The sequence below is a fragment of the Salmo salar genome, chromosome 03 (genome assembly GCF_965601325.2).
Source record: "Salmo salar chromosome 03, fSalSal1, whole genome shotgun sequence".
Taxonomy (NCBI): Eukaryota; Metazoa; Chordata; class Actinopteri; order Salmoniformes; family Salmonidae; genus Salmo; species Salmo salar.
The window spans coordinates 77,092,121-77,108,802 of record NC_138293.1 but is presented as its reverse complement, the minus strand read 5'-3'; the positions used below and the strand labels follow the sequence as shown (position 1 = coordinate 77,108,802).

The 16,682-nt window shown below is 45.1% G+C and overlaps 1 protein-coding gene across 2 annotated transcripts; it reads right to left on the bottom strand.

Annotated features, from left to right (window-relative positions):
* Positions 1-87: 87 nt before the first annotated feature.
* On the bottom strand, positions 88-16,264 carry LOC106601642 (long-chain fatty acid transport protein 1). 2 transcript variants are annotated; one of them, XM_045715419.2, is made up of 13 exons: positions 16,156-16,264; positions 15,274-15,447; positions 14,675-15,069; positions 7,825-7,992; positions 4,641-4,710; positions 4,400-4,491; positions 4,130-4,239; positions 3,769-3,978; positions 3,427-3,553; positions 3,090-3,227; positions 2,773-2,937; positions 1,955-2,101; positions 88-1,810 (listed from the first exon to the last, which is right to left on the bottom strand). In XM_045715419.2, the coding sequence occupies exons 2-13, from the start codon at positions 15,438-15,440 to the stop codon at positions 1,653-1,655; spliced, it is 1,947 nt and encodes a 648-aa protein (XP_045571375.2). In that variant the 5' UTR covers positions 15,441-15,447; positions 16,156-16,264; the 3' UTR covers positions 88-1,652. The 2 variants fall into 2 exon arrangements, with proteins under 2 accessions (XP_045571375.2, XP_014049457.3); XM_014193982.3 differs by having other exon boundaries at positions 15,274-15,441; positions 15,786-16,261.
* Between the last annotated feature and the right edge of the window lie 418 nt (positions 16,265-16,682).

Sequence of the window (16,682 nt, the reverse complement as noted above, 5' to 3'; positions counted from 1 at the left end):
TTAGCAGCCCTAAAAAGGTACAAGTTTGTCCTAGAATGTCAGAGCCCTTATAACTCTGTTCTGAATCACAAAATAAAATAACACTGGTGTCTTTTACAAACCTTTATTTTTGAGTTACACCTAAACAAATGTATGAAAATGGAGAGCTAGATTAATGTTCACAATCAATTCTATCTACAATATTACTCTGAAAAATTGCTTTATTACATAATAATAAGGCAGCCATTATCACTGAAAGATTTTCAAGATATTGTTTAAATAGTGTTCTCTCATATGTATTGGAGTTCCTTAGTCAGGTTAAGCATCAAACCCCAATAGTTCCAGGACACACAGGGCTCCCAGAGGGTTCCCACAGGGTTCCCACAAGGCACAGAATATCAATGTGTGTGAACCTGAGTGGTCAGTCAGTGCATATCATCCATGTTACGTAATCGGGTTTAGTTTTACATAAAAAAAAAAAGTAATCTCACAATGGAAACTCCTACGGTTAGATAGTGTTTGGAATACGAGGCTTGTTCAGCTGCAGCATGTTCTATCATACTACCAACACACAGGTAGCAACACTTCATCCAACATGGACACTCAAGTATTGCTAAATACCTGTTCAGTATTTTGTTCTTTACATGGTGGCACACTACTATTACAAGGTTGGGAGCAAATAGCCTGGAACACAATCTTCTTCAAGAGACTGGTCTCTCAACGACTGTGGTATATTCAGTCCCGGCTCTCATCTCTTTTACACTCTCATTGTAACAAACAGACAAATGCTGTCATTGTAACAGAAGTCCTGGTTTCAAGTGAAAACTTGCTCTACTCTATGTGCATTGTAGTGTTGAAGGCTTGAACGTTTTCATTTAGCTAAACTAAGAAACACAAATGAAGAAGTAAAGAGGGGGAAAAAGCCCTCATCCAAGCTTGTCCTTGGATATTATTGATACAGTGTTAAAGCATGGTTTTGTAACAGTACTAAGGTTTCCCTATTGATTGATCAGTAGCCCTTCGGTCCCCAGATCTAGACTAGGGAGCTGGTGTAGGGAGAAACACTGATACATGGAGACTTCAGCAATAACACTACTTAAAGCCTGCAGGTGTAATGCTTTATAATGTGTTCTAAGCACAGATGAGCCTTTATAATAAGGCTTATACTATGTTATTTTTCACAACATATGAAAATATCAACTGACAAAAAATTGCCGGATGTTTAGACAGGATCATTATGAGTTGATAAGACATGATAAGGGGTCATGCATGCTTATGACAAGTCTTACACTGCATTATAACGGCATGATAAGGCTTTTCCACTCCAGCATATCACAGTCTCCAGTATCTGACACCTTGACGGTCACTTTCCTAAAGCCGGGTCTGCACTACATGACTTTCACAATCCTAACATGGCTGAGCCTCTCGCACTAAACGACCATCTTTCCTGTAGTATTTTGTTGTCTTGCCAACGTAGTGGTGCCACACTAAACCATGTGGCACAGACAGGGGTCACACACACTACAACATTCCTCACTTGGTCGTGAGGATTGTCCATACATACGTGTCTCGCGAAAACAGTTATGTGATTAGATTTAACGTAGCTATAACAAGCTGTGGCTCAAAGCAGCCTGATAAACGTGTTGTGTAAACCCAGCTTAAAGTAGTCCATCTCATAGAGCCATTCTACCCTCCACTATAGCACTGTGTAGCTCCTCATTCACAGCCTCATAACGCCCTGCTCTGGAGTTCAAAAAGTAGATCTGGTCGGTTGATAAGCGTGGATCGTATCCCTCCCTCTGCAACCGGGTCTTCTGGATTTTAAAGGTACCTAGGAGGAAAACAAAGAAAATAGGTCATTAATATATTTGATTATTTCTTGGAATGAGCATTAGATGCTTCATGCAAGGCCTTATAAAAAATACAATTGATCAATATTTCACATTAGAATTAGCCTTGTGTCCAGTCCACTCACCTGTGGTGTCTACTTGTGGGGAGATGCGTAGGAACACGGGGCGGGCGTAAGGAGGCAGGGCCTGTTGGACCCCTCGCAGGAACGCGTCACAGTCAAATGTCCCTGTTGGGTCTGCGATGGCAGCCATCCCTGCCTTCCCTTCCACATCTACGGAGAGACAAACATACACATCAGGCTTTTCACAACACCATGCTGCAAAGGGCCAAAGACAAGTCTTCCTAATCACCCTGTTGACTGGTCGATTTTTACATTTATTTAACAGGGACAATGCTGTCAAATCAACATTTAAAAAGGCCCAATTCAGCTGTTTTTACATCAATATCAAATCATTTCTGGGTAACAATTAAGTACAATAGTGATATTTTTCCATTAAAATTAAAAAAAATTAAAATAGTTTTTTTGCTAAAGAAAAGCTATTTCTCAAGCAAGAATTTTGCCTGGGAGTGGTTTGAGTGGATAGGAGACAACTGAAAACTAGCTGTTACTGGCAGAAAGGTTTGGAACTCTTATTGGCCGATTAACTAGAATTACCACCTGGTGATGTCCCCAGGCAAGCCGAAACTCCACTCAGGCAAAACCTGCTGATTAGAAGTTCCTGTGTAGATTATATTTTCAACCAGCAACTATCAGGAAATAGCACTGGTCAATTTTGTTAACACTTTTACAGAGTTTGTTTCATCAGCTGTACAATGATACAAAACACAGGGAAAACAGAATTTTGACTGCAATGGGCCTTTAAGTGGAGAGTAACTCCTGGTTTCACCTCCTGTCACTATCATACATGTAACATGGTGCACATAATGTGAACTTCATTTCACCTGGTACAGCTACCCCATACACAGCCACATCGGCCTGGCCCAGCAGACCACTCAGTGTTCCCTCCACCTCGGTGGTGGAGACGTTCTCTCCTCTCCAGCGGAACGTGTCCCCACTGCGGTCCCGGAAGTACATGTAGCCCAGCTCATCCATCACCAACACATCCCCTGGGAGGAGGTAGAGAGAGGCGAGTTGATTACACATTACATTGTGGTAAAGATAAGGACGGATATAAAAGCATTAATTCCAAGTATGATAATCGAAGTAAACATTAAATCCATAATTATTGTTTAATCACACTAAGGGCCTATGGGTTTACCTGACAGATATGCCGAGTCATTTTTCTTGAAGACGTTGTTGGCGATCTTCTTCCTGGTGGCGTCCTGGTTGGCGTAGCCATCAAACCTCCGTAGCGGGTCCTGTTGGTTGATCCTTCCCACCAGCAGCCCTGGCTCCCCTGAAGAGAGGAGTCGTACATGGAGAGGTCAATCTATCCAAGTGTAGTTATGAATCCCTTTTTACATAAATTTTTCACAACATGCTTTACAGTTACCCAGGTTAACATTCACACACAGAGTTGGTTTTGTAAAAGTCCTATATTTATCGATATCGTGTCTAAAAATGTAGATTTTTGATATCGGTGCCCATTTACTTACCAGGACGGCAGGGCACACACAGGCCGTGCCTGTCCCTCACCAGCTCAGTGGTCTCCTCATCCACTTTCATGAGGCGGATTGGGTACACATTGGGCAGGATGCGGCTGTTGAACCCACAAGCTCCCACCTTGTCAGTGGAGAAGACATAAAAAGTATTTGATACCACAGGAAGATCCTTTTATGTAATTAAGAAATAATAATGGCCCAAGAATAGATCCTTGAGGTACACCACATTGTATTGCGGCTCTATAAAAGTCGCAGTCTTCAGCAAAAAAATATTGCTCTCTATTATTTACATAATTGTTGATTGAGGCAGTTAACAACATTGCCCATGACCCCTACCTTGCCGTCCATGTTGGCGATGCTACAGTTGCATTCGGTGGCTCCGTAGAACTCCCCAACCTGTGCCACCCCAAAGCGCTCAGTGAAGGCCTCCCAGACACTAGGGCGCAGCCCATTCCCCACCGCCAGGCGAACCCGGTGACCCTTCTCAGATGGCCGCACCGGCTGGGACAGCAGGTAGCGACAGATCTCCCCTATGTACTGCACCACCTAGTGGACGGATGGGGAACAGCGTAGACATCAGATTTAAATTCAATGCGGGTTTCAATCAAAACGCTTATAGCTGTACATCGACCACTCAAGAGTCAGGATGTTCTTCCTATGCTCATAGAAAAGGATACATAAGCTTTTTTCTACTTACAGTGCAGTTGTGCTTGATGCAATCTTCCCAGAAGCGACTGGCTGAGAATTTCTTCTTCACCACCACAGTGAGTCCATTGATGAGACACTGGCCTACACCCATGATGTTACCTGTACAGGAGAGGAACATTGGACAGCCAGTGAGGGTGACAGGTTGAGGAGGAGAATCAGGACCACACTGTCAGACCAAACCAAATGACTCCTGAAAGACAGTGGAAGGTGGTGGGACAGAAGCAAAAGATGGAGAGACGAATGAAGAGAAGACACACACCTGCAGAGTGGTAGAGGGGAAGGCAGTCATAGATGATGTCATCCTGGCGCATGCGGAAAGCATGGTATCCAAAAGCAGCGATACGGTAATACCTGAAGATAGAACAATACAAAAAGGATTCAATAATCAAAAACATGAATGCAGTGGGTGCTAAGCTATAGCATTGGGAATCATCATACGCAGAAACACTAGACAAGTGTATCGCTGCTGGATATTAGGATGCTGAGACTGAGAGACTCACCGACTGTGCACCACTATGGCAGCTTTAGGGAGTCCTGTGGTGCCTGAGGTGTATATATAGAACAGACGATCTGTTGAGGTTGGTGGTTGTGGGGGAGGATGGAGAGAGGAGAGAGAGAGGAAAGGGTGAAGAGAGGGACGGGGGGGAAGGATAAAAGGAAGGGAGCGAAGGATGGAGAGAGGAAGGGAAGGTTAAATAACATGACTGAAACAACACATTCTATTTACAACAGTGAGACTGACAATCACAACCAGAGAGACAAGTGGTAACTGGTACCCACGCAAACCAAGATGCGGACACCCACTCACACTGTCCTCACACCACATCTAAACGAGAGCACAGAGACCCCAGATAGCCCATTTAGCAAAACCCCTGCATCTCCATAACTCTGGGATGGCCAGTTCACTGACTGGGCTGCCCACTGATACGCCTGAGATTGACTAAGAAATACCCAAGAGAAAGTTTCCCAAACCTCTCCTTGAGTACTCCCAGCCTGTTCCACGTATTCAATTAATTCCCATTCTAGTACACCTGATAAAAATAAATAAATATATACAGTTGAAGTCAGAAGTTTACATACACTTAGGTTGGAGTCATTAAAACTCATTTTTCAACCATTCCACAAATTTCTTGTTAACAAACTATAGTTTTGGCAAGTCGGTTAGGACATCTACTTTGTGCATGACACAAGTAATTTTCCCAACAATTGTTTACAGACAGATTATTTCACTGCATCACAATTTCAGTGGGTCAGAAGTTTGCATACACTAAAATTGACTGTGCCTTTAAACAGCTTGGCAAATTCCAGAAAATGTCATGGCTTCAGAAGCTTCTGATAGGCTAATTGACATCATTTGAGTCAATTGGAGGTGTACCTGTGGATGTATTTCAAGGCCTACCTTCAAACTCAGTGCCCCTTTGCTTGACATCATGGGAAAATCTAAAGAAATCAGCCAAGACATCAGAATGTGTTTTGTAAACCTCCACCCACAAGTCTGGTTCATCCTTGGGAGCAATTTCCAAACACCTGAAGGTACCACGTTCATCTGTACAAACAATAGTACACAAGTATAAACACCATGGGACCACGCAGCCGTCATACCGCTCAGGAAAAAGACGCGTTCTGTCTCCTACAGATGAACGTACTTTGGTGCGAAAAGTGCAAATCAATCCCAGAACAACAAAGGATCTTGTGAAGATGCTGGAGGAAACAGGTACAAAAGTATCTATATCCACAGTAAAACGAGTCCTATATCGGCATAACCTGAAAGGCCGCTCAGCAAGGAAGAAGCCACTGCTCCAAAACCGCCATAAAAAAGCCAGACTACAGTTTGCAACTACACATGGGGACAGAAATGGTACTTTTTGGAGAAATGTCCTCTGGTCTAATGAAACAAAAATAGAACTGTTTGGCCATAATGACCATCTTTATGTTTGGAGGAAAAAGCGGGAGGCTTGCAAGCTGAAGAACACCATCCCAATCGTGAAGCACGGGGGTGGCAGCATCATGTTGTGGGGGTACTTTGCTGCAGGAGGGACTGGTACACTTCACAAAATAGATGGCATCATGCGGTACGAAAATTATGTGGATATATTGAAGCAACATCTCAAGACATCAGTCAGGAATTTAAAGCTTGGTCGCAAATGGGTCTTCCAAATGGACAATGACCCCAAGCATACTTCCAAAGTTGTGGCAAAATAGCTGAAGAACATCAAGTCAAGAACATCAAGTCAAGGTATTGAAGTTGACATCACAAAGCCCAGAGCTCAATCCTATAGAAAATATGTGGGCAGAACTGAAAAAGCATGTGCGAGCAAGGAGTCCTACAAACTTGACTCAGTTACACCAGCTCTGTCAGGAGAAATGGGACAAAATTCACCCAACTTAATGTGGGAAGCTTGTGGAAGGCTACCCGAAACATTTGACCCAAGTTAAACAATTTAAAGGCAATGCTAAGAAATACTAATTGAGTGCATGTAAACTTCTGACCCACTGGGAATGTGATGAAAGAAATAAAAGCTGAAATAAATCAATCATTCTCTCTACTATTATTCTGACATTTCACATTCTTAAAATGAAGTGGTGATCCTAACTGACCTAAGACAGGGAATTTTTACTAGGATTAAATGTTCGGAATTGTGAAAAACTGAGTTTAAATGCATTTGACTAAGGTGTATGTCAACTTCCGACCTCAACTGTACATGTAACCTTTGTTCTTAACCGACTTGCCTAGTTAAATAAATTCTTATTTACAATGATGGCCTAACCCCCATACCCTCCCCTAACCCGGACGACACTGGGCCAATTGTGCGCTGCCCTATGGGACTCCCGATCACGGCCCTGGGAACGAACCAGGGTCTGCAGTAACGCCTCTAGCACTGTAATGCAGCGCCTTAGACCGCTGTGCCACTCAGGAGGCCTGATACATCTAATCAAGGGCTTGATGATTAGTTGACAGGTTAAATCAGGTATGCTAGTACTGGAATAAATAAAATACATGGAATTGGCTGAGGGTATGTGAGGAGAAGTTAATTTGCCCTGGAGATAAGTTCATACTAACAACACATGATTTACTCAAAGCTCAGCTGACACCTGGAGCTGTCAATCAAAGCCACATCTGCCCTAGATTGAATCTGTGACACGGATACCAAAAAATAACCAGGACTGAGTAGAATACAAAATCACCAGGAAATTGGGATGGATCAATCATCTTAGGGAAAGAGCTTCCAATTTAGTCTTGGTAATTACAGCTCTTTGTCTGAGTGAGACAGTGAGTGACAAGGAAAAGTGACTGAACTATTTTATTTCACTTGAAAAAGTGAGGATGACAGTGGAATATTCATGTGGAAAACACTCCATGCATACAGATCCATTTTTTTTCATGTGGGCTCATTTTACCCGTCAGCTCTGACCTACTAAGCTGTCAATGTGAGATGGGTATTAGCAGATAGTTGTGGACTCCAGCTAAACTGTTTTACATATGGCGAGATACATTTTATCTTGTTGGAGACGGCCAGAGATCGTGAGGTATATGTTACCTTGGCAGCAAGAGAGCATAGTAGTGTGTAGTATTATGATGTTATACACAATATTACATTCTGAAATGCTTCAAAATAAGTGTCCAGCCACAGGTTATAGGAGACTGGATGAACAATAAGATGTGAGGGGAAGGAGGACACTCACCATTGAAGCTCTTGGGTGGGATGCAGGGAGGAGGGGGCAGTGTAGGGGCCGAAGCCAGGATATAGTCCAGATTCTGGGCAGCCAGGGAGGCCAGACAGTCTACACTGAGCTCTCCTGTACAAAACCGCACCATCGACGGGCTCAGGGATGAGCTCACCTCCAACATGGCTGAGGAAACAAAGAAAGAGAGGAGGGAGAGAGATAGGAGTGCGAGAAATAGAGGCAGAGATATGAGGCAGAGAGAAAGGGGGAGAAAGAAAGAAGGGAGAGAGATGACGGGAGAGAGATGGAGGGATAGAATAGGAATAGAAGAGGGATAGGGAGAGTACAGGGATAGAGGAGGGAGAGAGATAGAAGAGGGAGAGGGATGGGAGAGGTATAGAGGAGGAATAGAAGAGGGAGAGGGATAGAAGAGTTGAGGGATAGAAGACGGAGAGAAGACGGAGAGGGATAGAAGACGGAGAGTAGAGGAGTGAGCCACAGGATATTTCAGAAGGGGACTTTCACTGGGAGAGTGAATACAGAATTGAAAGGTAGTTATCGATTAACTACCTTGTCAAGGGAAGAGACAAATCATAATTACAAGAAAGATAACGCACTGATGCATTATGCATAGAATGTTGACAATAAAAGTGCAACAAAACAAATGAGCAGACAAAACATCACTGTTGACCCACCCAGACAGAATCAACTGACAGAACTCTGAGATGGAATATTGGAACAGACCATCAGAAAAAAATTGTTGGAACGCTTTATAATGATAGTTAGATGTCTGAAATAAGCAGACGTAAGACTGTTGCCAGACAGTTGACCCACCCAGATGTACAGAGACAGAATTCTGAGATGGAATATTGCAACAGGCCATCAGAACATTGGAAATTATCTTTGGAATGCTTGCAAGAAGAAGCCTGCATTGACTGATTTAGGACCAGTTTTGCCTTTTAAATCATAATGAATAAGAGGAGTGACCCGATCCTTGATCAGCACTCGTACTCTGAGACGCTTTGTGAATACAGACCCCAAACCCCACATTTCCCCATCTCTGAATCCCACCTACCACTAGAGGTCGACCGATTAATCGGAATGGCCCATTAATTAGGGCTGATTTCCAGTTTTCATAACAATCGGTTATCGGTATTTTTGGACACCGATTAGCCGATGTTTTTCCTTTCCATTTTTTTTCATTTTTTTACTCCTTTATTTAACTAGGCAAGTCAGTTAAGAACACATTCTTATTTTCAATGATGGCCTAGGAACGGTGGGTTAACTGCCTTGTTCAGGGGCAGAACGACAGATTTTTACCTTGTCAGCTTGGGGATTCAATCTTGCAACCTTACGGTTAACTAGTCCAACGCTCTAACCACCTGCTTTACATTGCACTCCATGAGGAGCCTGCCTGTTATGCGAATGCCGTAAGAAGCCAAGGTAAGTTGCTAGCTAGTATTAAACTTATCTTATAAAAAACAATCAATCAATCATAATCGCAAGTTAACTACACATGGTTGATGATATTACTAGTTTATCTAGCCTGTCCTGCGCTGCATATAATCGATGCGGTGCGCATTCGCGGAAAAGGACTGTCATTGCTCCAACGTGTACCTAACCATAAACAATGTCTTTCTTAAAATCAATACACAAGCATATATTTTTAAACCTGCATATTTAGCTAAAAGAAATCCAGAGTCAGGGTATATGCAACAGTTTGGGCCGCCTGGCTCGTTGCGAACTAATTTGCCAGAATTTTATGTAATTATGACATAACATTGAAGGTTGTGCAATGTAACAGGAATATTTAGACTTAGGGATGCCACCCGTTAGATAAAATACGGAACGGTTCCGTATTTCACTGAAAGAAAAAACTTTTTGTTTTCGAGATGATAGTTTCCGGATTCCACCATATTAAATGACCCAAGGCTCGTATTTCTGTGTGTTTATTATATTATAATTAAGTCTATGATTTGATAGAGCAGTCTGACTGAGCAGTGGTAGGCACCAGCAGGCTCGTAAGCAGTCGCACCACGCTTCGCTCCACAGGTAATATTCCACTTCGCTACATTACAACGGCTTGATTTGTTTGATCTGAGCAATTCTTCTTAGCTAGCTACATAGCCGTCTTTGTATCAAAGATAATTGTGTAGTTTAGAGTAACTGAGTAATTATCGAGGCTAGCTATCTTCGTCCTCCTAACGTAGTCAACACTGCTAGCTGCTAGCTAGCTAGTCATCACTGTTAGCTAGCCAACTTCTACCGACTAACAGTACCGCAGAAACTATTACATTACAATGCAACGACTTGATTAGTGTGGTGTTAGTGTTAGTTAGCCAGCTACATAGTTGTCTGTGCTGTCTCTGTATCTAAGATAATTGTGTAGCTTGAGTTTGAGTATTATCGAGGTGTGCTAGCCAGCCGCGACGCGGCGCCAGACTTACTCAACACACCTAGTCATCATTAACCCACTGCCAGATAGCCATCCGTTACCGACTAGCAGCGCTGTAGTTACTAATACTTCACAACGGAACGATTTGACTAGTGCAGTGTTACCTAGCGAGCTACCTAGTTGTCTTTGTCATAGCTTGATAATTGTTAATTGATAATTGTTAGCTAGCCAGCCATCGAGGTTAGCTAGCCAGCTATTTCCGTCCCCCGCGACGCCATTTTTCCTAACCTAGCCAACTATTACCGACGAGCAGCATTGTTGAAACTAAATACACTACAAGGAACGTCTTGATTAGTGTTATGTTAGCTAGCTACAAAGTTGCTTTGTATCATGACAAGGTGTAGTACTGAAACTACCGAGGTTACCTAGCCAGCTACACGTTCAAAGTCAACAACGCAGCCACTGCTAGCTAGCCTACTCCACCAGCCAGCAGTACTGTATCATTTTAGTCAATAACATTTTTGCAACGTAAGCTTAACTTCCTGAACATTCGAGACGTGTAGTCCACTTGTCACTCCAATCTCATTTGCATTAGCGTAGCCTCTTCTGTAGCTTGTCTACTATGTGTCCGCCTATCCCTGTTCTCTCTCCTCTGCACAGGCCATACAAACGCTCCACACCGCGTGGCCGCTGCCGCTCTAACCTGGTGGTCCCAGCGCGCACGACCCACGTGGAGTTCCAGGTCTCCGGCAGCCTCTGGAACTGCCGGTCTGCGGCCAACAAGGCTGAGTTCATCTCAGCCTATGCTACCCTCCAGTCCCTAGACTTCCTGGCGCTGACGGAAACATGGATCACCACAGATAACACTGCTACTCCTACTGCTCTCTCCTCGTCTGACTACGTGTTCTCGCATACCCCTAGAGTATCGAGCCAGCGGGGTGGTGGCACTGGAATCCTCATCTCTCCCAAGTGGACATTCTCTCTTTCTCCCCTGACCCATCTGTCTATCTCCTCATTTGAATTCCATGCTGTCACAGTTACCAGCCCTTTCAAGCTTAACATCCTTATCATTTATCGCCCTCCAGGTTCCCTTGGAGAGTTCATCAATGAGCTTGACGCCTTGATAAGTTCCTTTCCTGAGGATGGCTCACCTCTCACAGTTCTGGGTGACTTTAACCTCCCCACGTCTACCTTCGACTCATTCCTCTCTGCCTCCTTCTTTCCACTCCTCTCCTCTTTCGACCTCACCCTCTCACCTTCCCCCCCTACTCACAAGGCAGGCAATACGCTTGACCTCATCTTTACTAGATGCTGTTCTTCCACTAATCTCATTGCAACTCCCCTCCAAGTCTCCGACCACTACCTTGTATCCTTTTCCCTCTCGCTCTCATCCAACACTTCTCACTCTCCCCCTACTCGGATGGTATTGCGCCGTCCCAACCTTCGCTCTCTCTCTCCCGCTACTCTCTCCTCTTCCATCCTATCATCTCTTCCCTCTGCTCAAACCTTCTCCAACCTATCTCCCGATTCTGCCTCCTCAACCCTCCTCTCCTCCCTCTCTGCATCCTTTGATTTCCTCTGTCCCCTATCCTCCAGGCCGGCTCGGTCCTCCCCTCCTGCTCCGTGGCTCGACGACTCACTGCGAGCTCACAGAACAGGGCTCCGGGCAGCCGAGCGGAAATGGAGGAAAACTCGCCTCCCTGCGGACCTGGCATCCTTTCACTCCCTCCTCTCTACATTTTCCTCTTCTGTCTCTGCTGCTAAAGCCACCTTCTACCACTCTAAACTCCAAGCATCTGCCTCTAACCCTAGGAAGCTCTTTGCTACCTTCTCCTCCCTCCTTAATCCTCCTCCCCCTCCCCCCCCCCTCCTCCCTCTCTGCGGATGACTTCGTCAACCATTTTGAAAAGAAGGTTGACGACATCCGATCCTCGTTTGCTAAGTCAAACGACACTGCTGGTCCTGCTCACACTGCCCTACCCTGTGCTTTGACCTCTTTCTCCCCTCTCTCTCCAGATGAACTCTCGCGTCTTGTGACGGCCGGCCGCCCAACAACCTGCCCACTTGACCCTATCCCCTCCTCTCTTCTCCAGACCATTTCCGGAGACCTTCTCCCCTACCTCACCTCGCTCATCAACGCATCCTTGACCGCTGGCTACGTCCCTTCCGTCTTCAAGAGAGCGAGAGTTGCACCCCTTCTGAAAAAACCTACACTCGATCCCTCCGATGTCAACAACTACAGGCCAGTATCCCTTCTTTCCTTTCTCTCCAAAACTCTTGAACGCGCCGTGCTTGGCCAGCTCTCTTGCTATCTCTCTCAGAATGACCTTCTTGATCCTAATCAGTCAGGTTTCAAGACTGGGCATTCAACTGAGACTGCTCTTCTCTGTGTCACGGAGGCTCTCCGCACTGCTAAAGCTAACTCTCTCTCCTCTGCTCTCATCCTTCTAGACCTATCTGCTGCCTTTGATACCGTGAACCATCAGATCCTCCTCTCCACCCTCTCCGAGCTGGGCATCTCCGGCACCGCGCACGCTTGGATTGCGTCCTACCTGACAGGTCGCTCCTACCAGGTGGCGTGGCGAGAATCTGTCTCCGCACCACGTGCTCTCACCACTGGTGTCCCCCAGGGCTCTGTTCTTGGCCCACTCCTATTCTCGCTATACACCAAGTCACTTGGCTCTGTCATATCCTCACATGGTCTCTCATATCATTGCTATGCAGACGACACACAATTAATCTTCTCCTTTCCCCCTTCTGACAACCAGGTGGCGAATCGCATCTCTGCATGTCTGGCAGACATATCAGTGTGGATGACGGATCACCACCTCAAGCTGAACCTCGGCAAGACGGAGCTGCTCTTCCTCCCGGGGAAGGACTGCCCGTTCCATGATCTCGCCATCACGGTTGACAACTCCCTTGTGTCCTCCTCCCAGAGTGCTAAGAGCCTTGGCGTGACCCTGGACAACACCCTGTCGTTCTCCACCAACATCAAGGCGGTGACCCGATCCTGTAGGTTCATGCTCTACAACATTCGCAGAGTACGACCCTGCCTCACACAGGAAGCGGCGCAGGTCCTAATCCAGGCACTTGTCATCTCCCGTCTGGATTACTGCAACTCGCTGTTGGCTGGGCTCCCTGCCTGTGCCATTAAACCCCTACAACTCATCCAGAACGCCGCAGCCCGTCTGGTGTTCAACCTTCCCAAGTTCTCTCACGTCACCCCGCTCCTCCGCTCTCTCCACTGGCTTCCAGTCGAAGCTCGCATCCGCTACAAGACCATGGTGCTTGCCTACGGAGCTGTGAGGGGAACGGCACCTCCGTACCTTCAGGCTCTGATCAGGCCCTACACCCAAACAAGGGCACTCCGTTCATCCACCTCTGGCCTGCTCGCCTCCCTACCTCTGAGGAAGCACAGTTCCCGCTCAGCCCAGTCAAAACTGTTCGCTGCTCTGGCACCCCAATGGTGGAACAAGCTCCCTCACGACGCCAGGACAGCGGAGTCAATCACCACCTTCCGGAGACACCTGAAACCCCACCTCTTCAAGGAATACCTGGGATAGGATAAAGTAATCCTTCTAACCCCCCCCTTAAAAGATTTAGATGCACTATTGTAAAGTGGTTGTTCCACTGGATATTATAGGTGAATGCACCAATTTGTAAGTCGCTCTGGATAAGAGCGTCTGCTAAATGACTAAAATGTAAATGTAAAATGTAAGCATTCATTCAAACAGCACTTTCGTGCGTTTTGCCAGCAGCTCTTCGCAATGCTTCAAGCATTGCGCTGTTTATGACTTCAAGCCTGTCAACTCCCAAGATTAGGCTGGTGTAACCGATGTGAAATGGCTAGCTAGTTAGCCGGGTGCGCACTAATAGCATTTCAAACGTCACTCGCTCTGAGACTTGGAGTAGTTGTTCCCCTTGCTCTGCATGGGTAACGCTGCTTCGAGGGTGGCTGTTGTCGATGTGTTCCTGGTTCGAGCCCAGGTAGGAGCGAGGAGAGGGACGGAAGCTATACTGTTACACTGGCAATACTAAAGTTCCTATAATAACATCCAATAGTCAAAGGTATATGAAATACAAATCGTATAGAGAGAAATAGCCCTATAATTCCTATAACCTAAAACATCTTACCTGGGAATATTGAAGACTCATGTTAAAAGGAACCACCAGCTTTCATATGTTCTCATGTTCTGAGCAAGGCACTTAAACGTTAGCTTTCTTACATGGCACATATTGCACTTTTTTCTCCAACACTTTGTTTTTGCATTATTTAAACCAAATTGAACATGTTTCATTATTTATTTGAGGCTAAATTGATTTTATTGATGTATTATATTAAGTTAAAATAAGTGTTCATTCAGTATTGTTGTAATTGTCATTATTACAAATAAAAAAATAAAAAATGTTTTTTGGTCCTCCAATAAATCGGTATCGGCGTTGAAAAATCATAGTCGGTCGACCTCTACCTACCACCAGCCAGCTCGGCTCCGAACACGATCCCTCTGGACGCAGACACTCCAACACAGTGCAGGAGAGCGTCCCTCTGCAGGTTGAAGTTGATGAGTGCTGCCTCCACCCCCACCTTGGCCAGGCCCAGCCAGAGGGCCACCTGCAAGGGCCGGCTCTCCATGAAGAGGGCCACCACATCCCCCGGGGCCCAGCCCTGGGCCAGAGCCCATTGGGCCACAGCGTTAGACAGAAGGTCCAGCTGGGTGAAGGTCCACGTCTCTCCTGTGGCATCGTAGATGAGGGCGGGTTTATTTGGGTGCTGCTTCACTGTCTGGGCAAAGATGGAGGGGATATTGGAGTTGCGTCGTAGGTGGTGCCACAAGGCTATCTTGACTCGTAACAACACATAAAGGCCACTGGAAGGAGTACAGAGAGGGAGATTAGGGAGAGAATGTTACTATTTTACCATTACCTATAGTGATGATGACTAACTAGTAAAAGTTACATTTCCTGAAGAAAATGTGTGTGCCTGCTTCAGCAGTCTAAATGTGTTTATTTTTTATGGTAGTAGAAGTTGACGCAAGCACACTACATATTCTTAACAAATTAAAGGCACTCACTTTAGGTCTCTTTTGGCAGTACGGACTACGATGTAGAGGTACTTCCAACCACCTGTGCCCAGAAAGACCCCGAAGCCTGCTGCTAAGCTCCAGGACCAGGGGACCCCGAAGAGACGCAGCAGACCCAGCGATCCCAGAGACAAAGAGGCACTCGCTGCATTGCGCATCCTAGCAGTGGAGGAGAGGAGTTTCAAAGGGTTATAAGGATAGAGGGTGTGCAACACGTGGCAGTGGAGGACAGAGAGCTAAGAGTGCTTTAGGACCAGTCTCTCTTATTAAAATGACTAACTTGACTGTAAATGAATACCTAACTTGACTAATTTCAACAGTGAAAATGTAAATATGTGTAATGAATTAAAATTAAATGCGAGGTAGCCTCGACCTGATAGGATTACATACTGTATAGTTGGTGTTTGAACCGTGATTTATTTGTTTTAGGCAGGCTAGTTCAAGTGCACCGTGCAAATCATATAATACAGCGTTGCCTACAGAGCGTAGGCCTAGTCTCTTACCTAAGATCATACACGATCCGACGACGAACTATTTGAGAGCGATGTCCCTAACCTTTAACCTAGTAACCGAGTATTCTACAATACGTTCAATAGCGCTTTAGCCACTACCAAGCTTGTACACAAATTAGAATCGCCACCACACGCTGTTGAGTTCGTTGCAAGGATAACATTTATCATTTGAAATATTGCTACATTAATACGTATCTAAATGTTACAACAGTTTGACAGTTTAACTGTCACCGCACCAAATTGCTATCAGAACAACGCCTGTCATGTAACAATGCATCAAATACATAGCCTACGCGCTCTAAAGAATTCCGAAACAGATTCACTAAATGATGGAATGACTAGACAGTTAATGGATACTTATCTATTTGCAGTAGCCGAAATATAAGAAGCCCAGTACTATGTACTCCATATTGAATGTTATTGCATTGCGACGATCACCAACAGCACCGCCCTAATAGTATCGTCCTTTCTCTGTGAACTCAGCCATTTGCTCCTCATCGAATTACCGACTCAATCCCATTGGCCGATGTTATGATGACGAAGGGGAATCCGCCTCTTGACCCGCCCGTTTCAGGTTCACTTCATCCAGTTGACCAATGACTGCAAGTGTTGCTACATATTGAGAATATTAAATCACATTCAGACAAATACTGTGTACTGTATACAGATATCCTATTGAAACGATATATGTGTGTGATGCAAAAAGCCCTGCTCTATTCTCTACTTTGTCATACAGAGGCTCTCAGGTAGGTTATACTTTCGTTATGAGTCAAATAGTTTTGACCTCTACAGTAGCCTAATTCGTTCTACAAATGTTGAAATGAAACTTTATGAAGGAGCAGCTATTTATTTTGAATCACAATGAAGCAATTCCATGCAGCCATTTAA